The 25,918-nt window shown below is 37.6% G+C and overlaps 1 protein-coding gene across 1 annotated transcript in view; it reads right to left on the bottom strand.

The window, feature by feature from the left end:
- Megf8 (multiple EGF like domains 8) overlaps window positions 1-25,918 on the bottom strand; it is a 619,502-nt gene that overhangs the window by 559,172 nt on the left and 34,412 nt on the right. The window contains exons 3-5 of the mRNA XM_090390015.1: window positions 20,685-21,849; window positions 7,300-7,477; window positions 4,443-4,536 (exon numbers count right to left, since the gene is read on the bottom strand). Coding sequence (XP_090246141.1) covers window positions 4,443-4,536; window positions 7,300-7,477; window positions 20,685-21,849 — 1,437 coding nt within the window. The remainder of the gene's footprint in view (window positions 1-4,442; window positions 4,537-7,299; window positions 7,478-20,684; window positions 21,850-25,918) is intronic.

Genomic DNA, 25,918 nt, shown 5'->3' on the forward strand with positions numbered 1-25,918 from the left:
GAATGTTTAGAGGTGGCTGTTTCTATCAGAAGGTCTCCGGATTGCAGTCTTTTAACCATTTTTGGTGATCCTGCAATTGACTCCAAGATTTTCTGAATTAAGAATGGTGACAACTTACCCACAGGTTGGGCGGACAAGGAATGAATCACCAGGAAGTTTGGGCAATCGTCATGACATTCTGCTTCTCTTCGCAGTCTTTTAGGTTGACTTGAGTCATGGTCAGGGTTGGAATCTTCCGCTCTTGAGCTCAAAGGCTCTAAGTTTGGATAATGATTTTTATCCATGCTTGCTCCTTTTTGCCCTGGGGGTTTGCCTTTACCACCCAGGTTACCGGCCCCGCCACGGGGAGGCAGGAGCAGTGCCGCTTGGTGGCCAAGCGTAGAGTTAGTAAGTTAGTACGGCTAGTTAAATTAAAGAAAAAGGTACTTGCCTTCTTCTGGGCTCTCTTCTTAGTGTTTTTAAGTAAGTAGAGCTACTTAACAGAAAATTTTAATTCTAAGAGAAAAACAAGGAAAACTCTGTCACTTGGAGGAAAAACGCTTTATAAACTCGCAAGAATCGCTTGGCCACGGAAACGCTTGGCACCCGGGGCCGTGATAGTTCGTAAAGTTGCTCGGCATGTCAATGTCTCTGTTATGATTGAGCCAGGTTTGAGCCTGTTAAACAAATGATTGAAAATTCATCATAAATTAGTATTGTTTGAAGAGCATGCAATTCTCCTAACAGTTTGAAGAAACCAAGTGAAGTGATTAGTTCTCGATCTAGATTTACTTGATTTTAACCGCTAGACATGCATCTTCAGTGTATCTGATCTGCTAGAGAGAGAAACTATGTTATCTTCAAGCTATATGGCCAAATATGGGGATTTACATGGTGGTGGAATTCAAAGAAATGTGAAACGAGGCATAAGAATGATGCCTTGTATTCATCTTTCTAACTTCCACATGTCCCCCCATTTTATTGTCAATTAGTTCCTTAACAGAACTAGTACATGAATGAAGCTGCATAATGAAAACCTCAGCTTTCCCCAGGCCAGATTTTAGAGTAGACTGTGCAGCAGTTCCATGTATGAACTCTTCTTTGCAGTGGCTGTGTGCAAGATATCTTCTGCAACTTCTGTCTGGATAATAATCCTGAACAAAGGATAGATAGCTTTTCCCTGTTTCTGTCTCATCACCTCTACACCTGTATATCTACCTTCAATTTGAGATATTTTGGACAAGTCATTTAATTTTTGTGATTTTTACTTTCTTGGTATTCACGATCACCCATAGGATCCTTACGTTCAAATTGAAAACTGTTTCTGTTCACTTCTTGCAGTTGTCTGGATTGACTTAATTCAGTGGTTTTCAACTGGAGTGCCACAACAACATTCCAGGAGTGCCATGCAATTTGGTTTTAAGTTACTTAAACTTATTATTATTTTTTAATTTATGTTTCTTTCATTATAAAAAGGTATACGGTATCTTTTTAATTTTGTGGTGATCTATAATTGATGTTTACTTAGTACCTCTATATAAAGAATAAAATTATATATATATACTGAGAGAGAATCGGATCTAACATGCAGAAAATTGAGTAGGGGTGTCGCAAAATAAAATAAATTACTTAGAGGTGCCGTTATTAAAAAAAGGTTGAAAACCACTGACTTAATTGTTTGAGTCTTGCTAGCAACTGAGATTATGGGAGTGTTGCAACTAAATGCTGCATTTTCATTAATTTCTGGGTGGTTGGAATTAGTGGAAGATATTTGAATGTGGCTAATTAATGGCAGCTGCATACTATCATTCATAGCATTGTGAGGAATGGTGTAAAGATCATTATAACACTATGGCGGGGGGGGGGGTCATCTTCCAGTTCACTTTGACACAAGAAGTCAACAGTCTCAGAGTCTGGGAAGTATTTATTCAAATGTTAAGACACTTTGATTTCCACAAAGGGCTGAGCTAGTTGATATAGGTCATTGACCCATGTAGTATTGGTGAGGTTTGCTAATATTTCTTGAGATCTCTCTTGTCCCTTATTGTTTGTTTCTGACTGCAGTAGATTGGTAAAGGCTTTGTTAGCTTTTAATAAAAATTGTCGGAATTCTTTCAGTACAGTACTAACATTGCTTGAGGTATAATTTAATGGCAAAGAACATAGGTTACTTGTGTTCTCATCTGCAAATTTGTAATCAGTATTTCTGCGAAAGGGAAGATGTGATTCAGTCAAGTCACCTTCTGTGTGTTTCATCTCAGCGCGATTGTCTATCATTGACTGGAAAATACCACAGGATAAGAATGGTAGCCTTCAATTAATTTAATTCCATCTTCAATATTTTTATTTGATGCTTCAACTGTAAGCAGCTGCACATGCACAAGTGAGCAACTTTCCAGATCAGAAAGAGTTGAAACTGCAGTTTTACTGCTTTCAGATAGTCAAGGCTTCTTCTTATTACTTGCAGCCAAAGTTGTCTGGGACCAGGTCAGAAGGGTTACATCAAGAGATTCCATGTCATAACTCAACAAAACCTCCAAAACATTGCAGTATCAGTAGCACAACTAGGGCAATTCCAGCTTAGTGCTTTTATCTTGGTCAAATGTTTTTTTAAGAACTACACACCTAGAACAACGGCTCTTGTGGAAATTTCTGCATGTACAGAGGGTGTGGTTGGTTACTTGGCATGTTGAGCAAGCAGTGTTAGGGAGACCCATTTTTGCTGACTTTATCTGGGAAACTTCTAGCTATTGTTTAGAATGTGAGAATTAAAAACTGCAGAGTCTGCAGTTTTCAAAAAAAAAAAAGGAAGGGAGAAGGAGAAATATATTCTGGGGTCAAATGACCTTGGGAAGAGAGTGTTACTGACCTTGAACAATTCTAATCAGCAGCTGGTCTAAAATGGTATAAGCCTTATAGGGCAGATGAAACACTAAATGAGCACTGAAGAGAGAATAAAAAGTTTCTTGCTATGGATGATCTGTCGATAAGAATTTCAGAGTGAATGGTCATATAAAAGGGTATATATAGTTGTTCTGCATGCGACGAGCTTAGAAATAAAGTATTAAACTATTAAAAATAAAGAAAAGGCAGGAGCACAAAACACAAGCAGCATACTAACTGGCCATCTTTAACAAGGCATCTGACTCGGCCTCTCGTGAGAGGTTACTGTATGTTGGGATTACTGGAAAGATTCTAAGATGGATTGCTGGGTGGCCGCAGGACAGAGGTCAGAGGGTTGTGATTAATGGACATTCTTCAGATTGGCATGTCAGAAGTGATGTCCCCAAAGAATCAGTGCTTGGCCACTCTTGTTTCTCATTTTCATCAACGACATTGATGAAGGGATTTATCCCTTCATCAATGTCGTTGTGTGATGTCAAAATGTACAGACTACACAAAGATTGGGAGAGTTGTCAATGATCAGTGCAAAGCAGTGCTTCCTTTCAGGATGACTTAAATAGGCTTCAAGAATGGTCAGAAGAGTGGCAATGTTTTAATGCAGCAAAATGCAACGTCTTACACTTGGAAAAGAGCAACCCCTGATGAGGCTCAATTAAAAACAGTAGAGGAAGATTAAAAACAATAGAGGAAGAAAGGGATCTCAGAGTTACGATACTGGCATATATGAAGTTCTCTGAACAGCGTAAATCAGCAGCCAGGAAGGCCCATGGTGTTCTATCGATAATCTATTGAACAATAACCTGTTCTTGAAAGGATCCAAAGAAGTGCAACTTGCATGGTGAGATCGGCAAAAAGGCGACAGTACAAGGAAAGACTTTAATTATATGGGCTACAGAGCTAGGCACCGCAGAGGAAACCCTTATAAACCTGATCAAGGTTATAGGGCTCCAAAGTGGGGAGAAAATTGGACCCTCATTCATGAAATGAATGAGGGTGGAATTATCATTGTTATAAAGAATTCCAAAAGCAGGGACCATAAATTCAAACTACTGGGGAAGGAGTTTAGACTGGATTGTAGGAACTTGGCCAAGAAGTTGTTCATTACTAGAATAAGTTACATTCACAAGTAGTCAAGGATGACAGTTTGAAGAAATTGAAAAGTCTACCGGATAGTTACCTACATGATGAGGGAAGCGTAAAATTTGTATTTTCTTATCTACTTCTTTTTTTTTTTTTTTTTTTGGCCAGTGCAGAAAAGGTCCATAGCTTCCTTGCACTACATTTTGTCAATATAATGCAAGGATTAATATTAGATTAATAAATAACATTAATATTTTGTCAATATTAATGCTATTACTTAATTTTTTTTCATCTTGCTGATTATCCTCTTTTCAGAATGGGCAGCACGATTATTCAAGATATCTGTAAGTTCGATAATCAGCACCTCCTGTATAAATTGAATAAATTGAATAAATGAACAATAAATGAATAATTGAATAAATAAATAAAATTGAATAAATGAACAAGTAACAGGCACATTCAGAAAAAACAAAACTCACCTTTTGTGCTTTTTTATCCATACAACGAACATAGTCACTACGTGAACACCAGCCACAAGATAAATCAGCATAGCAACTTTCTTTACTTCTATAGCTAGAAAATATCAAAGGAGAATAAAATAAAAACACACATTATAACAAAAATAAAGAATTAAAATGGTTAAAAACCATATTTTAATATGCTAAGACGCTAATTGGCAAGGGAAATCTCCTATGAATGGAGGATTTATAATGTGCACTATTTACTGGATGTTTACAAAACAACCTGTAGCAAGGCATGATATAGCCAAAGGGGATGACGTGTGTTTTCCATGAAGAGAGTGAGAGATAAAGCCTAAATTCAGCACTGATAGGCAAATATCAGGGCTGAAGAGATGGTTGATGCCCATGAAGGAACTAAAATGAGGCACCATCATATACTCAACTGCCCAGTTCACTGTTAGAGCCTATAATCAGAGAACAGAGATATTAGTAGGTAGGTGGTGGATGATTCTCATCAACCTGTGCAATACCACCATTTTGCTTACTGGAGGCTTGAAGTGGTGAAATCTATGTTTAGTCTCTAGAACAAAGTTTTCAGCATCCCCCCCCCCTCTCCTTCAACCCATGCATGGTACAATCCTATAAGGATTGCCAAACATTACACCTGTATGATGCAATATAAAGTAGCAGGGCACCTCCGTAGCCAGGTGGGCAGGAGCAGCAGTGGGTAGCACACGCTCTAGACCGGGGTTCGAGCCCGTGATCACCAAATACGGAGGATGCGGAAAGGTCAGGGAATGACTACCGCATATCCCCGGATCAATATGGCCTTAGTTGTTAATGCTCCTAAAAACCAAATAAACTAACAACAAACATAAAGTAGCAGTTATGTGGGCTTAGCATTTTTTTTTTATTTCAATATTTAACTTTGTATTTTTTAGCATTAGCATTAGTAGAGGCATATGATGCAAGAAAGCAAGCTTATGCAGCATCAGCCAAAAAAAAACGCTCCCATTTCACCCCTCCGTTCGATCCAAATACCTGTCCAACTCAGCCTTAAATTTATTTAGGCTATCAACTTCCACAACAAAGGATGGAAGTCTGTTCCACCAACCAATTACCTGCTGGCTAAAGGCAAACTTCTGCACATCTATCCTACATCTGTCTTTCCTCAATTTGAATTTATGCCCTCTCAGGTGATTATTCTGAGCAAGAGGAAGAATCCCATCAGCATTGAGCATGCTCAAACCATTCAAGGCTTTATACACCTCAATCAGATCACCTCACAGGTGCCTAGTTTCCAGACAGTGTAATTTGCAAAACTTAACCCTTTCTTCTTAACAGCAACCCTTTGTTCCATTCACTAATCTTGTTGCCCTTCTCTGTACTTCTCTGTACAACAGCTCTACATCCTTCTTAAAATGAGGCCTCCAGACCTGTATACAGTACTCAAGGTGTGGCCTGACCATTGCCTTATACAAGGGGATAATCACCTCTTTTGAAACATGGCGCCTCCGTAGCCAGGTGGGAAGGAGCAGCAGTGCGTAGCACACACTTCTTGATTAGACCGGGGTTTGAGCCCATCATCACCAAATAGGGAGGATGCGGAAAGGTCAGGGAATGACCACTGCATATCCCGGAGCAAGGCCTTAGTTGCTAATGCTCCTAAAAAAAAAAAAAAAAAAAAACCCAAATCTTTTGAAACATTGGTAATTTTTTGCACTCATTGTTTGCAGTATGTGTAGTTAGAATTTGTCTGCATTCTTACACGTAAAATAAATAAAATTTATGTATAAATCTTGTGCATCAGGCCTGGGCAAACCTTTTGGCTGAAGGGCCACATTAGGAATTCAAAAAGAAGGCGAGCCACACTAAAAATACTATTTTTGGATATATATTATTTGTTATCATGAAGAAGAAATATAACAAAAAAAATTATTCTCTAATCTCTCCATGAATTTAATGAGATGAATGGAACTGTTTTACATCTTTTAACATTTTTTTTTTTTTTAATTTCGGTTGTTAATTTTGTAGTTGAGATTCTTAAAACTGCTTGTAAATGTTAATCAGTGATGCTTGATCGTAAAGAATTTTTATTTAGATTCATGATGGAAAATGTTTGTTCACATATGTAGGTTTATCCAAAAATAACCAACACTTTTTGGGCAAAATCTTTAAGTTCGTCGAATTTGTCCGAATTAAGAGTATTGTAAAATTTACAGATTTTCTCACGACTGTGCAATTCCCTTAAATCAGTATCACACAGCAGATCTATAAACTGAAGTTGTGGTTCATTCAGTGCACTATCAATTTCTATTGATAATGGGTCGTGCACTATTGCTAAACTTGTCTCAAATTTTTGGAAGTCACCAAATCTTCGTGAAAAGTCATCATTCAAAGCGTTGGTAATTTCACAATATTTTTCAAATTTACTTTCTGGAATCTTCAGCAACTTCATGGTTGGAAAGTGGTCTACCTTGTTAATCAATAAATATCGAAGGAACAACTGGAGTTTTAATTCAAATCCATTCAAACTTTTTACAATATCATGGGCGTATAAACTTAGTAACCACTCTGCTTACATAGTTACCTCAGACTGAAGGACAATCTCCGGTGCACACACTGTTCAAAGCAGGGAGATTGGTGCATCCTACCTACCTGGCAGAGGTGTAGCATTAGGCATTTTAGCATTCACTTGCTGGATCAGAAAGGTAAATGCCAAAATTACCTCTATTTAAGCCAGAAAGATAAATACTAGATAAAATCCAAATAAAATTGTGATGTTCTTCATGCATCTCTCCCTTACTTCATTAATCGCTAAAGAAAAAATGCATTTGAAAAGCAACTGAATTCCAAATCAAAAGGCAAAACTTACCTGGAACAAACTGATGCGGCACTGCGCTGCCCATTAGCAGTGAGAGAAGGCGGCAAAACGTATGCTAGCAAACTACCACGTAATGCACCACTATATCCTCCTGCTACCAATAGTGTATGCCCTTTTCTCAATCCCATGGCATGAGAAAAAACTCCTTGTGTAATTGGATTCACCAAACCTAAATATCAAAAAAAAAAAAAAAAAAAAGAAAGAAAAAGAAAAAGAAAGAAAAAGAAAAAGAAAGAAAGAAATATAAAATAAAATACAGTTCTCGTTCCTTAGCAAATTTTTTTATCTAATGTCTACAGACATCTAGTATTTAGTCTGTTCAAAAAAATATCTGGAATAAGATTAATGACAATAAGTATCCCTATGGGGTGAGCAACTAAATCCCATTTGAAATAATGTCTTTCTGAGGTGACACAATTAGCCCAACAATTTTCTCACTTTTAGAAGCACTTCTGAAAAACCAATTTTGAAATTGCTATGCAATCATATTACTCTTTACTGTTTGCAGGTCATCAAATCAACATTATTTCTTTTGAGGTTACTTTCAGTCTAGGAAATAAAAAAAAGTCACAAAAGCATATCTTATGAATACACAGATTGCCAGAATTGAAGGAGCCTGTACTTAGCCAAAAAAACTCTATGCAAGCAATGACAAATGCAATGGTACTAACGTATGAAGCAACCAGTCTTTTTCTTCAAACCAAATCACAAATGTGTCTGAGTTTAACATAGCACTCTTTATTAATTGTTTATCCCTCTTGAGTGTAATCATGATGAACAACACCCTCACAGTCAAAAAATGCTAGCAACATGGCCTTTGTTTTGCTGCACTCCCACCACACTTTTTTTGGTGGGAAAGAAGGAGTCTTCCACTGGGATTACTGCTGTTTGGTTTCAGGATCATACTATAAACCAAGCATGGGCAATCTTTCCTAGTTCGGAGGCCAAATTATCACTCTGTCTCCAAGTAGTCAAGGGCCGGACCAAATTATTAAATAAAATAAATTAATATTAAATGAATTAAAACAAGTTGCTACTTTATATTTCATTTATTTATAACATAATGCTTTGGTATAAAGCTCTACATAAATATTATAATATAATGAATGACATAACAATTTAATGTGAAGATTGGCCTTGTACTTGAACTACGAGACTATCAATATTGACGTTAATATTACTTAAGGATAATCGCATAGAATCTGAGGTTTTCGTCTGTTATTCTTGTCCGAATTTTTGATTTATTGTATTTCATCCTCGAAAAAAACTGTTCACACATACAGGGTTATTCAAAATGAAGTCTGAATAACCCTGTTATAATATCTCAAGTTTCGTTCCCATGCTCACGATCCTAATATGTGCTGCCGAAAAGACAAACGATTTTTCTTGGAAAGGCACGTAAATTTGTATATTTTTCTTCCACCATATAAAATTTATAAAAATCTGTCAAAGCAATGTTGTTAAATTGTGATTTTAGCACTAAATCTGCCTGAAGCTCAATAAGTTCCATCTGTAAGTTTTCTGGCACATTATTTACATCAGCATCGATCGGACGAGTAAATATAGCGAATGTGGAGTCTTTATTTTGGAAGTCGGCAAACCTTGTATCAAATTGCTCTATTAGTTCCTTCAGTTCTTCTCCATAACAATTATAATGGATATTTTTATGAATTGCTAGAGTAGGAAAATGATAATTTTTAGCTCTTATCTGACTTTCCAACAATCTTAGTTTATTACAAAAAGCTTTGACATGTCCATGCAGTTCATGAACCAATTGTCCTTGTTTTTGCAATTTGAGATTTAGTTCATTTAGGTATCCGGTGACATCTACAAGTCATACACCCACTCATCATCTTTTACTTGGTTAATTATGTTTCCTTTTATGTCCATAAAATCTGCAATGTCTTGTCTTGTCTCAGATCATAAAATCGTTTTAACATTTTACGTTTACTCAACCACCTCACTTCACATTATTTTATGCATATATATAAAGTGTGTTGTTTATTCATTAATATGACATAAAATATTAGCATTACCATATACTGTTTGCATTACTGCAATGTACATGTTCCATGCGTTCAAATAAAATTTTAATGCTTTTAGCGGCTGTTTTGATTACATGAAAAACATTTTTTATCGCAAGAGTTTCTGGGATATGGACTCTAACTTTGTTTTTTAAAATACAATCAATATGTTGGGATTTTGGGCAGCACCGAGTACTGCATACAGGTCCGGACACCTCATTTTAGGAAAGATGTAGAGCTGCTAGAATGAGTACAGAGAAGGGCAACGAGATTAGTGAGTGGAACAAAGGGATACTGTTACTAAGAAAGGCTTACATTCTTCAAATTACTGTGCCTGGAGACTAGGCGCCTACAAGGTGAGCTTATGCTGATGGCATTCTTCCTCTTGCTCAAATTCCACACCCGAGGGTGCATAAATTCAAATTAAGGAAAGACAGCTGTAGAACAAATGTGCGGAAATTTGTCTTTAGCCAGCAGGTGGTTAATTGCTGGAACAAACTTCCATCTGTCATTGTGAAAGTCGACAGTGTATATAAATTCAAGGCTGAACTAGACAAACTTTTGGAGCGAATGGATGAGTGAAACGGGAAGGAGTTTTTTTTTGTTTTTGGCTGATGCTATATAAGCCTGCTTTCTTGCATCATGTGCCTCTGCTAATGCTAACTGAGATAAATTAGAGTTGTCCCCAATAATATGTCTAAGTTGAAGAGACTTGTTTAAGTTTGAGAGGGATTGGAATGATGTGGATCTGGCAAACTGATAATGAGTGCACTCTATAAGAATATATTTGAAGAGACTTGTTTAAGTTTGAGAGGGATCGGAATGATGTGGATCTGGCAGACTGATAATGAGTGCACTCTATAAGAATATATTTTACAGTTAGTGGTGAATCACAGTGCAAGCACAGTGGGGGATTTCTTTGCAATAAATAGAAATGTGTAAGGTGGATATGACCAATACGTGCTCTGGCAAGCAGGGCGGTATAAATAGGTTCATGAAGTGCTAGCATCAGGCTTCACGATGGGGGGGGGGGTCTAGCGAGGCCTCTGTAATTCAAATTTTTAAAGCAATTTTTTTTTTTTTTTTTTTTTAATGCTCTGATATAAATTAGGGTCCACTTGTAAACATGCAGGTGAATTTTACTGAAAGTGGGACTCATTTTTCCAAAAGAACAGATTAATTTCCAGAATAAAGGAAATTCACTCTCTTCTAATTCTCTAATAGGGCGTAATAGTAGAACAGGTTGACTTCGGCATATTATCCGTGTCTGGAATATACTTTAATCTTTTCCACTGGCCATGAACACAAGAAAGCAGTTGACCAGCACGACTTCTCAGTACAGCATGTGGGAGAGGCAGTTGTAAATGTGTTACAAAATTGTGGAATGTTAATTCCTTTAGCTCTTAATTTGTGCTTTCTACAGAAGCAGCTCTACTGCCTAAAGGCCAGAGGTCCGAATAATGACTACCCAGGTCTCTCAAAATTAGTTTGTTATATGGAAATTTTATTTGTTCTACAGAAACTATTTTAATTGTACCACCCATGGATTTGAGAATCTATATAAACTGAGGCCTGAAATTTGTAACAATTAGCTTAACTGTTGATATGCCAAGTTAAATTGTGATACGCACACTGAAGTAAATATAGGTATGTATCTATCTCTCTGAAAGTAGTGTTGTAGTTTAATAAATTTTGATTCTGTCAGTTTTGATACCTGGGAGTCTAAAACGCTGATGGAACTGATATTCGGGTGACACTCAAGTCAAGTGGACCCAATTTCAGCGAAGTCCGGACAGTCTGTGACAGCCAAATCCTATGCTTGCACCTTCATGATGGTGAGACTGTTAGTAATCCTGGGTATAACCTGCATGCACAAGTACATGGTGGGCGACTACCCAGGTGTGAACCAACGTAAGCAGGGGTCGAGGTGTGGTGCCCACACCACATGGAGAAGCGCCGCCCCTCTATGTTACCAGGCAGTACTAGGTGGTAGAAGACTCTCATCAACCAGTGAAATACCACCACTTTGCTTATTGGAGGATTGAAGTGATGGAACCCATGTTTAGTCTCTAGAGCTAAGTTCCAGTCAACCCTTCCCTATCTCTTCCATCATGCAGTGTGATTGATGACTTTTGAGGTTATGATGAACGTCGTGGCGAGATCCAATATTCCTTACATTTCAAGGGTACAGCTCTAAAATGGTGTTTGCAGGCCGGCCGCTAGTTAGTACACCGGACCGAACCTATTGGTAACTCTCTAGGAGGCTTCTGGATCAGCTAGTGTATAATCTTACTACCTCTACTCTGCCAGATAGTGACTGGAGGGAGTCCGAGTAGTGTGTATGCAGGGAGCATTGTCGAGGCCACGTTATGTCAAGGATCTGGGTATATTCTTACCACGTGTACGCCATATCCAAAAATTTCATTACTTCATATAGCATGTCCCACCCACTTTTTCTTACTATTGAATACACCATGAATTGTCAAACTAATAGAACAAGCTTATCTGCGAAAAGATCTAAACCTCCCAAGCACTTCCTAATTCATTTCACAAATATACGTGGTCTCAATTCTAATCTCAACGATGTCGATTTCCACTTGCAGTCTGCCAAACCCCATGTACTTTTTTCTGACAGAATCTCAGTTATCGGTTGATTCATCTACTGCTCATCTCAGATGCCCAAATTATTCGCTGTATGATTCCTTTCGCCTCAAAGGTGGTACTTGTGCATATGTCCATTCTGATATTCCCTGTCAGAGACTTGGCAATTTGGAATCTCCTCTCTTTGATCTTCTCTGGCTTAAAATCTCTCTAACTCATTGTGTCAAATTCATCTGTTGTCTCTACCGTTCTCCCAACTCCACTAATCACTTGGAGCTCTTTGACTTCCTCTCTTTGCAACTTGATTTTCTCCAGTCCAACTTTCCTAACAGTGAGGTAATTTTACTTGGTGATTTTAATGTTCACAACTCCAGCTGGCTTTCATTTTCTAGTCACACTGACCCAGCAGGTCGAGATGCTGAGGCTTTTGCAATTACTAATAACCTAGCACAGATTGTTCATTTACCTACAAGAATACCGGACAATCCTAACCATACAGCCAATACGCTTGATCTTTTTCTCTCAAACAACCCTTCTAAGTACACGGTCAAAGTGAGAGGTCCTTTAGGCACTTCAGATCACAACTTGGTGATTGACTCTTCTCCAATGGAACCTTTATCTCATGGCTATTCCCAACCTCATGTTGTTTGGCATTACAAGAATGCAAAATGGGATGACCTGCAAGACTTCTTTTCTTCTTATCCTTGGTCGGATTACTGTTTCAAAACTTCTGATGTCAACATTTGCTCAGATCGTGTCAGTGAAATTATTCTTGCAGGAATGGAATCCTTTATCCCACACTCCACTTTAAAATCTCGTCCTTTATCAAAACCTTGGTTTTCCAATAAATGTGCTAAGGCTGTCCAAGAGAAGAACGTTGCATATCGTAATTGGCTTGTTTCTAATTCTTCAGTTTCATTTTCTGCCTACACCAAAGCTCGCAACAATTGTAAAGCAGTTATTAATCAGTCCAAACTAGAGTTTGAACAGGCTAAGAGTAGAAAACTTGCTTCTAACCCTAATGGAAGCCGAGCATTCTGGTCTCTTGCCAAAGCTATTGGCCGCAACTTTTGCCCATCTCTGCTCCCACCTCTGTCTAAACCAGATGGTTCTGTTGTCACTTCAGCCAAGGATAAAGCTGACCTGTTAGCATCCCATTTTTCTTCCAACTCATGTATTAATGATCTTGGTAAAACACTTCCCACCATGCTCCATTCAATGCCTTCCATGGTCTTCTGTCAAAGAATGTCAGAAGGATTTTGACGAATCTTGATGCTAAGAAAGCTCCAGGTCCTAATGGAATTTCTCCACTTTTTCTCAAAACCTGTGCTCCCAAAATTACTCCTGTTCTTTGCCGCCTTTTTTCACTTTCTTATTCCAAAGGTGTTTTTCCTTCAGCTTTGAAATTTGCTCATATCCAGCCAGTTCATAAAAAGGGTGACAAATCCCTCCCATCCAATTATCGTCCCATTGCAATTACTTTTACTCTTTCTAAACTATATAATATCGGTGTAAATACACCATAGTTAATCCATAAATTTGAGCTACGATTGTAGCGTAGAAGGCATCGTTTTAATTCTATCTCATAATGTGGTTGCCTTCACAACAAGATAGCTACTATTGAATTACTTCAAATAAATAACGCTTCTCTAGTAGAGAAGGCTACTGTTATTTATTTTCAGCGTACCACCACCCAGACGATCGTTTCGAAGCTTTTTGGCTTCGTCATCAGTCGGCGGGTAGGTAATACAACAAGCCATCTCAGTTGCGAAGTTATATCCACATTATGAGAGATGCCAGAAGGGTGTGGTGGTAATGAATTTGGAAAATTAAATGCACTAGGCATAATCCTTATGGGTTTTGATAATTAACTATATATTATATATAGTTATAATTAACTTTTGATAAATAACTTTTGATAATTAACTATATATTATATAGTTAATTATCAAAACCCATAAGGATTATGCCTAGTGCATTTAATTTTCCAAATTCATTACCACCACACCCTTCTGGCATCTCTCATAATGTGGATATAACTTCGCAACTGAGATGGCTTGTTGTATTACCTACCCGCCCACTGATGACGAAGCCAAAAAGCTTCGAAACGATCGTCTGGGTGGTGGTACGCTGAAAATAAATAACAGTAGCCTTCTCTACTAGAGAAGCGTTATTTATTTGAAGTAATTCAATAGTAGCTATCTTGTTGTGAAGGCAACCACATTATGAGATACAATTAAAACGATGCCTTCTACGCTACAATCGTAGCTCAAATTTATGGGTTAACTATGGTGTATTTACACTGATATTATATAAAACTATATTTAAAACTATACATAAACCCATAAGGATTATGCCTAGGGCATTTAATTTTCCAAACTCTTTCTAAAGTAATGGAGAAATCAATTAACTGCCAACTCTTAAACTACCTAGAAACCTTCCGTCTGATCAATGATCGCCAGTATGGATTCCGTCAGTGTCGATCCACTGGTGATATTCTGGCTTACGTTACCCATTTATGGACTAATTCAATGGAAAGGTTCGGTGAAACACAAGCAGTTGCTCTTGACACCTCAAAAGCTTTTGATTGTGTTTGGCACAAAGGTCTTCTAAACAAGCTTCCATCTTATGGTTTGCCAACTGATTTTAGTAATTGGTTATCCAGTTTTCTCTCTGATCGCTCACTGAGGGTGATGGTAGATGGTTCTCTGTCTTCTAACTTCTCCACTAATGCCGGTGTTCCCCCAAGGTTCAGTTCTTTCCCCCACTCTTTTCCTCTTGTATATTAATGACCTTCTTCCATTGACTGGAAATCCTATCTATAGTTTTGCCAATGATAGCACATTGCATTCCACTTTCCATTTTGAGAAACCTTGTCCTGCTCAATCAGCTTCAACTTCTTGAAAATCTGCTACCAATTCCTTAAATGCCGATCTTCGGGTAATTCTCCAGTGTGGCAAAGACAACTTAGTTGATTTCAACCCTTCTAAAACTCAATCTTGTCTTATATCTCGCAAAAAGGATTCTTCTGCTCCTATGCTTACCTTTAGTGACACTCCGATTTCTAGGCAAAATGATATATCTCTTTTGGGGATTACCCTGACTTCTAATCTCTCTTGGCACAAGCACATTACAAATATTGCTTCCTTTGCATCTAAAAAACTTGGTTTTCTCTTTCGCTCTCGGTGTTACTTTTCTTCCAAACAGCTGCTCACTCTGTATAAATCGCAAATCTGTCCTGCCATGGAATATTGTTCCCACATCTGGAGTGGTGCCCCCAAAACCTCTCTCAGGCTTCTTGATTCCATTCAGAAGAGGGCAGTTAGGTTAATTAATGATTCATCTCTAACAGAGTTTCTCCACTCGCTTTCTCATAGACGTACTGTTTCTGCTGCATGCCTCTTCTACAGATACTTCCACGGGCACTGTTCTTCTGAATTGGCTTCTATAATTCCTGCTCTCTCTTTCAAAACAGTCCGATCACATGCCGCCACCAGACAACATTGTCTGACTTCAAACTCACAGAACCAACTTTTCATCTTCCTCGTTTATTCATTCAACTGCCGTTTTCTGGAACAACCTTCCTTCATACGTATTTTCTGAAAATTACAATCTATAGAAGTTCAAGTCCAATGTCAACAAATATCTTCTTTCGTCTTCTCAACTTCCAACCCAAGCAAGGTACTAAGTACTATAGGTTCTAATATCTCTCGTGTTTGGGGTTCACATAAAAAAAAATTTTAAATTGATTTGACAAGGAGACACAATATCTCCGAAATTGTTTACTGCTGCCCTTGAGGAAGCTTCCAGAAGATTGGACTGGTCGCTGTTGTTGCTTGTTTGGTAGTTGTTGGCACATTGGCTTCTGTGGCCATAATGCACCTCCCAAGGTTTTTGCAGTACTTTGATCCAAGCCCGAGGCGGGATTCGAACCCACGACCTTTGGATTGCTAGGCAGGTACTTTACCCATCCGGCTAGCCCTGTCGGCTTGGACTGGTCGCAGAAAGGAGTCAATGTTAGTGGAGAGTACCTAAACCATTTTTGATTTGCAGATGGCTTTGTAATCATAAGCCATGATCCCGAACAATTAGAAGAAAACCTTTATCAGTTATCCAGGGTTAATAAGGATTTTGGACTAAAGATGAATAAAAGGCTAAAACAAAAGTAATGATGAACAAATATGCCACAGAAAGGGATATAATTGTTGAAGGAATAGAAATTGAATAGGTGGATTCATATACTCATCTTGGACAAGTCATTAGCTGTAACAACGATAAATGGCTGGAAGTCAAGAGAAGAATAAATTTGGGATAGATAGCATTCAGGAAATATAGTCACATACTGAAGAGTGATATCCCAATTTGTCTGAAACGTAAAATAATGAACCAATGTATACACCCCACTATGACTTATGGAGGTGAAACTTTGGCACTCACCAAAAGAATGGAAGAGAAGCTGAAAACTACACAGCGAAGAATGGAACAAATTATATTAGAAATCAGACTGTTGGATAAGAAGAGAAACACAGATTAGACAGCAAGCACAAGTAAAGGACATTATTGTCAAAACTAAAGAACTGAAACGGACTTGAGCAGGGCATATAACTCGAAGACATGATGACAGATGGACTAAGAAAATAACATAATGGCACCCAAGAGGACCTAAAAGAAAACCTGCAAGACAACAATGAAGATGAACAGATGAAATTCAGCCCACAGTGGATTGAAAATAGCTGATGATGATGTTGTTGTTATTTGGTTTTTAGGAGCATTAGCAACTAAGGCCATATTGCTCCGGGGATATGCGATGGTCATTCCCTGACCTTTCTGCATCCTCCATATTTGGTGGTCACAGACTCGAACCCCGGTCTAATCAAGAAACGTGTGCTATGCACTGCTGCTCCTGCCCACCTGGCTATGGAAGCGCCAGCTGATGATGAATCTCAGAGTAACATACTATCTGGGTGGTATCAAACTGAAAGTGGTATAGTATGAAAAAACCAGGTAGTAATTGTACATGCCTACATGAAATTCTCTGAGTAGCACATACATGCTGCAATGCTAACCCCTACTGGGGTCAAGACTGATACCTGCCATGTGAGCTTCATATGGCACTCACATGGGAGCATCTGAACAGCCCATTTTCTTCTGTCAATGATATACATAGGAACTTTGCCAGCAGAGACAAAAGAAATTAATATACTGTACTGTGCATGAGTGGTTCAATGAACACACTGAAGATATCAGCCATCTTGATTGGCCTTCAAATTTTCCTGACCTCAATCAAACTGAATACCAATTGGATGTTTTGGAACGGAAGTTAGGGTTTTGGACATGCAACTGTCATTTATACTGACACTGTGCGAAAGCCTAGCAGGCAGCACAGTTGTAGATCTCTACAGACACCTTCAGAGATCTAGTGGAATCAATGTCTAGGCAAATAGTGGCTGTTATCCATGCAAACAGTGGTTGTCCAACAAGGTATTAGTTAGGTGGTCATAATTCACTGAGATGCACTTATAACTGAGTGTATCTCAATGTGACTTTTAATATGTGCCCAATAATCTTTTCAGTTTTGATGTACATCACTGAATATTTTTTTACTTAGAAATCACAGCCAATCATGAAAAAACAATGTTGGTGTACAAAATCTGTTTGTTGATAATTTTTCAGTAGTTTTGGTTTCTGAATATTTTTGTGCATTAGAAGTATGTAAATATTATATACAAATTATTTGATACATTATGGGAAATAATTTTAATGTAATTTTTTTAGGAAAATAAGACCACTGTTTTAAAGATATTATTTGTTCTTATTAATACTATAATGTCAGAATAAAGAATACAGTTTTTAAATACACCAGTTTAAACTATTTCTTCCCCCCCTCCAAAAAAATATTAAGTGTTGAACAATATGCAACACCCTGCCTGCTCATTTAACTTTTTTATTATGTCCACCACAGGATTAAACACAATCTTCCATCACAGTGTGTGTTCCAATCAATGAATAATGTTTTCAGCTACAAACAATATTCCTCTGTAAAGCTGCTTCAAAACAGAACTTGCTCATAACCAACCATACCAACCTTACTACTCAGTAAGAAACTTCTGATATCAATGTATTAGCTGGAACAATTCTAATATCCAATTAGTATTATTGTTCCAGAATCAGTTGTATTACTATTACTACTTCTAACATGACTACAGAAACATGACTTGATTTCCTGGATACAAATCCCATCACTATGCTACTAGAATCTGCCTCTCAATTCAGCAGTTAGAGGGATCGTGTAACTTTTAGGGTATTCTATAATGACCAACATTATAAAATGGATTTTTTTTTTTTTTTTTTTGATAGAGTAAAACAACTTCAAAGCAAAGTCCATATACTCTTGGACTTCGTAACTATAGGTTTGCGATTCAACACTGCCAATGGTTTGACATTATGATACTTACGGAATAAATAATTAGAATACGAAGTTAACATAAATTAAGAGTGAGGCAGAAGAACAGACAATTTTAAAAACTCAATAATTAAATAAATAAAATGTATTTATCGAATACAAAACTGCCACCTTAATGTACACACCATGCCATTTATTTTTTGAAGATGATATCCTCAAGTTTCAACAGTATAACTTTCCTAACAGTGCTGTAATTTTCCTTGGTGATTGTAATGTTCACAACTTCAGCTGGCTTCTGTTTTGTAGTCACACAAACCCAGCTGGTCACAATACTAAGGCTTTTGCAATTACTAATGACCTCACAAAGACTGTTCATTTACCTGCCAGAAAAGAAGACAATCTTTACCACAAAGCCAACACTCAATCTATTTCTCATGTACAATCCTTCCAAGTACACAGTCAAAGTGAACAGTTCTCTAGGCAGCTCAGATCACAACTTGGTGATGGTCTCTTCTCCAATGGAGCCTTTGTCCCAACCTTGTGTTGTTTGGCATTACAAGAATGCAAAATAGAATGATCTGTAAGATTTCTTTTCCTTGGTCGAAATACTGTTCCAAATCTTCTGATTCAATGTTTGCTCAGATCATGTCAGCGAAATTATTCTGGTAGGAATGAAATTCTTTATTCCACACTCCACCTTAAAATTTCGTCCTTTATCTAAACCTTGGTTTCCCAATAAAGGTGCTAATGCTGTTCAAAATAAGAATGTTGCATTTCACAATTGGCTTACATCCAAACCTATACTAAAGCTTGCAACAACTGTAAAGCAATTATTAATCAGTCCAAAATAGATTTTGAACAGGATAAGAGTAGTAAACTTTCTTCTTGTCCAAATGGTAGCTGAGTATCCTGGTCTCTTGCCAAAGCTACTGCCATAACTTTTTCCTATATCTACTCCTACCTCTAGAACCATCTGTCAAAACCAGATGGTTCTATTCCCACCTCAGTTAAAGATAAAGTTGACCTGATGGCATTCTACTTTTTCTTTTAATTCGTGTATTGATCATCTTAGTAAACCACTTATTACCTTTCCCAGTACACTCCATTCAATGCCTCCTCTAGTCTTCCGTCAAAAGATGTCAGAAGAATTGTAAACAGTCTTGATGCCAAGAAAGCATCAGGTCCTGTTGGTATTTCTCCACTTGTTCTCAAAACCTGTAATCCCGTTCCGTGTCACCTTTTAAACTTTCTTATTCTACCATCTCTTCTGCTTGGAAATTTACTCATATCCAACCAGTTCCTAAAAAAGGTGACAAATCCCTCCCATCCAATTAACATCACATTGTGCTTACTTCTACTGTTTCTAAAGTAATGGAGAAATCCATCAACCACCATATCCTGAACTATCCAGAAACCCATCTAACCAATGATCACCAGTACACGGCGCCTCCGTAGCCAGGTGGGCAGGAGCAGCAGTGTGTAGCACACACACTTCTTGATTAGACCGGGGTTCGAACCCATGACCACTGAATACGGAGGATGCAGAAAGGTCAGAGAATGACCACCGTATATCCTCGGAGCAATATGGCCTTAGTTGCTAATGCTCCTAAAAACCAAATAAGAACAAGAACACCACACAGTACACATTTTGTCAGTATTGAATCATTGGTGATATACTGGCTTATGTTATCCATCTATGGGCACATTCAACGGAAAAATTTGATGAAACCCAAGCAGTTGCTCTTGGCATTTAAAAGATCTATTTACTGTCCAACTTCAAACTCACAGAACCAACTTTTCTTCTTCCTGATTTATTCCTTCAAACTCCATTCAATGGAACAACTTCCCTTCATATGTATTTCCTGAACAATCTACAGAAATTCAAATCAAATATCAACAAATATCTTCTTTCATCTTCTTTGCCTTCAACCCATGCACAATACTAAATCCTATAGGTTCTTATACCTCTCATGTTTGGGGTTTTGATACAAAAAAAAAAAAGAAAAAAGACGATGTGGGCAATGAAATCATGTATCATATTATTGTCCTGAGACTGAAACATAGAGCACATATTGTCTCAGTGAAGAAAATTAAGGAGATGGAATTTCAGCTAATATTCCGAGTTGCTGCCTTTTTTGCAAATATGGAATAAAGAATTAAAACACAAAATTTCATAAAGTTTATTTTTTAATATATCTTCATTACTAATTGATTCCATAAAAGTTTCATGTCTTCTGGAAGAATGCATGTGCAAGAATAGTTAATTAATTAAAAAAACAAATAACTACAATAATGATTTACATGTATGACTGAAAACATATGTATGGTTAAAAAAACAATTTACATACCTGGAAATTCTTCCCGGAGCTTTGGATAATTCACCCACTTGTGACACCGAAGATGATATAAATATGTGTCATTGTCATAACATATTTCTTCATGTGAATGCCGATGGGTATATCCACCATATACCATCATGTAATCTCCTATAACAACACTACTGTGAAATGTGCGTTCCAAGGGTATATACTTTCCTATCTCTCCAGGATAATGAACCTGTGTCCAATACTGTTTATCCACATGAAAGGCATGGATCTGGTGACTAAGCCTACTAAAGCGGGCATAGTCCACTGTGATGCCACCGTATACAAATATTGTTTTTGCTGGTGCATAATAAACAGCTGTATGTCCTACTATCCTCCTGTCAAGTTCTTTACCTCCCAAAGGTGTCACATACTCCCACTGTGCACCATTATTTAAGTTGATCCTGTGCATAGCTGAAGAGAAGGAATCATCTTGAAGGCTACCACCAAATAAGTACAGCCACCGTTCATCCACAAGAGTCAGTGAGTGTTTAGTAAGAGCTGGTGGGTGAATGATACTATTGGCATCCTCTAGATGCCACTCTGATTTGGCAACATTAAATAACCACAAACTGTCAGAAAGTGAACCATTTTCGGTTTCACCTCCATAAAGAACAAAGTTATTTGCATAACGAGCTATGGCATGTCCCCACCGGGGTCCTGGTCCATGGTGCTGAGTAATATTGATCCACTGACTTTTATTAAAATCATAGGCTAGTAAATCCCCCAGGATGCCATCAAATGTAAAGCCACCAAATATATAAAATCTATCTGTTGCTTCCATATAAACACCAGCATGGCCAGCTCTAGGAGCCAAACCAGTGCCATCTTGGGCCACTAAATGCCAAGAGTTACCAAGAATCTTGTTTGTGTCAGGTAAACTGCATGATTCTCCTGAGTATCCTGGATTGCATATACAACGGGCGGGTTCAGGTATCCTTTGGCAGTAGCCTTTTCCTTCATTCTCACAGCAATCATTTGGACAGAGACCAACATTGCATGCCTCACCTGTCCATAAAGGATCACAGATACATTTATGATTTATACAATCACCATTCGAACTACAATTCAATGGGCATTCAGTTACACTGTACATTGCTTTGAAACCTTTTCGCACATAGTTCGTATCACTATACAAAAGGATCAGCATCTGAAAGGCAATAACATAATTATATAGAGCAAACTGCAAATAAAATAAATATATAATTATCAGCAACTGCAAAAATTTGGGGGGAATGAATGTAAATTAGTATAGTATATTATACAGTCATATATGGTTATTGCAGAACATAAGCTGAAATTTTTATTTATATAAGCCTGAATCAGTGGAAACAGGCACTTCATTAAAAGGTATCTGTGAGACAACTTTTTTGTTTTAATTATAAAAAATATAATTTTTGGCTTTTTTTCCTGAATTAAAACTAGTATTCTATTAATTACAATTTGCTAATCTTAATTACAAAATGCTAAACAAAAATATATGAGAAACAAATAATAATTTGTTTCTCATATATTGAGAAATTTATCTAAATCATCCCAAAGAAGCTCTGTTTGGTTCAGATCAGTAACTACTCTAATAATCTTGACATCAAGTCCTCCGTTCCTTCACTGATGCCATTTAAGAAAATCAAAAATAACACTTCTTACATAAGTCCAATATGAAGAATAATCATTAGTCACAACCCTCTGCCAACGCCCGCAACCAATCTGTGATCTAAGGATTTTCCCTGTGATTCCAACATGTTCCACCTTATACAGTAACCTCTTATGCTGGATGACTGTCAAATGCATTGCTGAAATCCAAGTAAAAAATATTGAAATTATTTCTTACATCCAGCACATGAGCAACTCTGTCAAAATAGTTTTTCAGGTATGGCTAAACAGGATTTTTCCTTCAAAAAAACCATCTAAATGATCCTGTATTGCAGTCTCATTACCATTGGAGTCAGACTTTCTGGTTGGTAGTTACTGCTCAATCCTTAGAACCACCTTTATATGTTAGCAATACACTCACACTTCTGCAATCCAAGGGAATCTTAAATAAATAAATAAATTCAAGGAAGAACTGGACAAACTTTTAGAGTGAATGGATGTGTGAAATAGAATTTTTTTTGGCTGATATAAGTAGAGGCATATGTCTTGCATCATATGCCTCTACTAATGCTAATGTATCCTGATTTCAACGATGCCCTCATAATTAGCCCTAATGGATCAATGCATCCTCTCTTCAACCGACTCCTTTAAAATTACTGGGTATGCGCCATCAACTCTAAGAGCTCTACTTGCCTTTAGGATCAAACAATTTTCTAATAAACACCCAGCTGCAATTACGATGTTGCAAATTCATACTGCTTGACCTCATTCACAGTGTCTCCTCACTATGAAGGGTCTTTTGTCTGGAAAGATCAATACAAAGTATCTGTTCAATTCATTAGTAAAATCAGCTGGGTTACCTAAGACTTTTCCATACCCATTATGCAAGGATCCAATCTGATTCACTTGCCTCATCTTTGTATTCACATAATTGAAAAACTCCTTGTCACTGCTCTTTGCTCTATAAGGCAGCATTTTCTCAATCTGTTTAGCCAGCATAACCTTTTCTGTGGCACTATTACAGATCAACTTGTAGCTGTTATAGGCTTTGATACTTTTCATTGCTCTGTATCTTTTCCATGCCATCTTTTCTGCTCTATTAAACTGGCTAGTTCATTGCTCATCCATCTTGGAATCCTCATGCTGTATTTTCTTAATGGTATGTACACATTCAAGGCTCCTGTGACTAGAGCTTTAAAGGTGTACCATAATTTTAATGTATTCATGCTCTCTCTTGAGCTATCTCCCCACCTGATATAGTCATGTATCGCCTTAAGCTGTCAATCTCCTTTTCTGAAACATTATGATTGGTTTTATATTTCTGAATGTTTCTCACTTTTCCAGCACTCACATGTTCTAGTGTAAGCAGGCTTATCTTTTTCTGCAGTTTAGGCACATTGGTTGAGGTGCAGTACAGGCTTCACAGTTGTGTTCTACTGACCCGCACTTTGCACAAGTAGGGGTTCCCCAGAAAGCTGTCTGGGAATGTCCATACTTCTGACATCGGAAACACTGTACCAGGTTTAGCATATATGGTCTGACATTGCACACCAGATATCCAACCTTAAGGGATGATGGACAATACAGTGTGTTAAAGGTCAAGATAAGATTGCATGTAGGGGTTAGAATGTCATCTTTTGTGGTGAGATTCTCTTGACTTGAATAACTCCTTGTTCTTTAAGTTCTTCTAGCATCTCCTCTTCAGATACATCTAATAAATCCCAGTCTGACATCACTCCTTTAGAGGTGTTCAGTGATCTGTGGGATGTCACAGTTACTGGTATTCCTGCAAAGAGATTAATGCTCAACAGTCGCTCTGAATGTTTAGAATTAGAGGTCACGGCAAGAATGTCTCCTGACCTGCATCTTTTTAACAGACTTGGGAGATCCAGCTTTACTTTCTAATTCCTTTTGAACTCTAAACAGTGCGAGTTTGCCAAATGCATTTTCACCAATTGGGTAGATGACCAAGAAAGCTGGAACTGGGTAGGTCTCTGGCTCAGTTTTTTGGTGTTTGGCAGTTCCTGTGGTGGAACTAACTTTCTTTATAGATGTCTGGGGTGTGTCTGGCAGCCCAAATAAATCAGAGTTTGAATTACTCGTGATGTGCTCTTTTTGGCCCGAAGAGATTGTCTTTTTCTTAAAGGTACACCCCACCACGTGGAAGCAAGAGCAGTGCCACCTAGTGACCTAAGTGAAGAAGAGAGGGTTTGTATAAACTAAAAATAAAAAAAGGGATTAAAGAAAGGTGGCTTTCCTTTCTAGGTTATGGTATTTGAATAGATGTATGTATTTAATTCTAATACTCAAGAGTTAATGGACTTGAGAAACTCAGGAGAAATGTATTACAGTTAAGCATACCAGATAATCACTATGAAAGAGAGCTGTGGTCACTAATATTGCTTGGCACTCGAGGCCATCACATTACAAATGACATATTACAATTATCTGGCCAAAACTGCTTGTCACAACTGGGACAAATAAGAATGATATGCAGGAAAAAATTCAACCAGAATCCATGAGGGGAAAGAGAACTGTTGATGCTTTGCAAAAAAAACTCACATCGAGAATTTATCATACTGGAAACGGCACTAGAATTTGTGGTGCCTGAGGCAAAACCTTATCATAGTGCCTAATTCATATTGTATTGTAACATGGGTATATATATATATATATATATATATATATATATGCATATGCAGTAGGGCATCTAGCAGTACCTATTTTAGGCGGTATTCCTGTGGCCAATGCCTCACTTGTGCAGCCCTAGTACTGGACCTGTATCATACAAAGCAAAAGACCATCACCAGACCAGCAGTGATTTATAGATTGTAAACCAGGGGAACAACAAAAACAGATATGATAAAATATTTATTTGAAATTAAACAGAAATTAAAATCCTATGAAAAGTTTATGGACGAATCATCAATAGAGGCAAGTGAATTTCAGAGTAGACAACAACAAAGGAAAAAAAAAAAAACAGCATATTCAACTCATCAACTCTGAATAGAGAAATGAGAGCTAACTAGGACATATTGAATGGAGAGAGAGAAGCTGATAAGAAATATGCACTGCAACCTAAAGGAACTATACCAAAAGGCCATCCACAAAAGGGATGGAAAGATTTAGTGACTAACTCCCTGAGAAGTTACCGTATTTCCCCATGTATAAGATGCACCTTAATTTTGGGGCCTGAAATTTGAAAAAAAATGTATTACATAAAGTTATTGAACTCAAGTTTTATTCATCATAAAATTCATACAACTCCTCATAACTGTCAAAACTCCCATCCATTAGCTTGTCCTGATCTGTGTCTGACGAATCACTGTCTTCATATATTGCCTCATCCTCAGTTCCATCTATGGCATTTGAAATGCCACACTTCTTAAATGACTTGACAACGATCTCAATCTTGATATTATCCCAGGATCTTTTCACCCAGGTACAAACTTCTCCTATAGTTGGTTTCTTCACTCTTGCTGCTGGTGTCATCACTGTCTTCATATATTGCCTCATCCTCAGTTCCATCTATGGCATTTGAAATGCCACACTTCTTAAATGACTTGACAACGATCTCAATCTTGATATTATCCCAGGATCTTTTCACCCAGGTACAAACTTCTCCT

This window comes from Mastigoproctus giganteus, chromosome 2 (genome assembly GCF_048544385.1).
Source record: "Mastigoproctus giganteus isolate SK-2022 chromosome 2, ASM4854438v1, whole genome shotgun sequence".
NCBI classification, from domain to species: Eukaryota; Metazoa; Arthropoda; class Arachnida; order Uropygi; family Thelyphonidae; genus Mastigoproctus; species Mastigoproctus giganteus.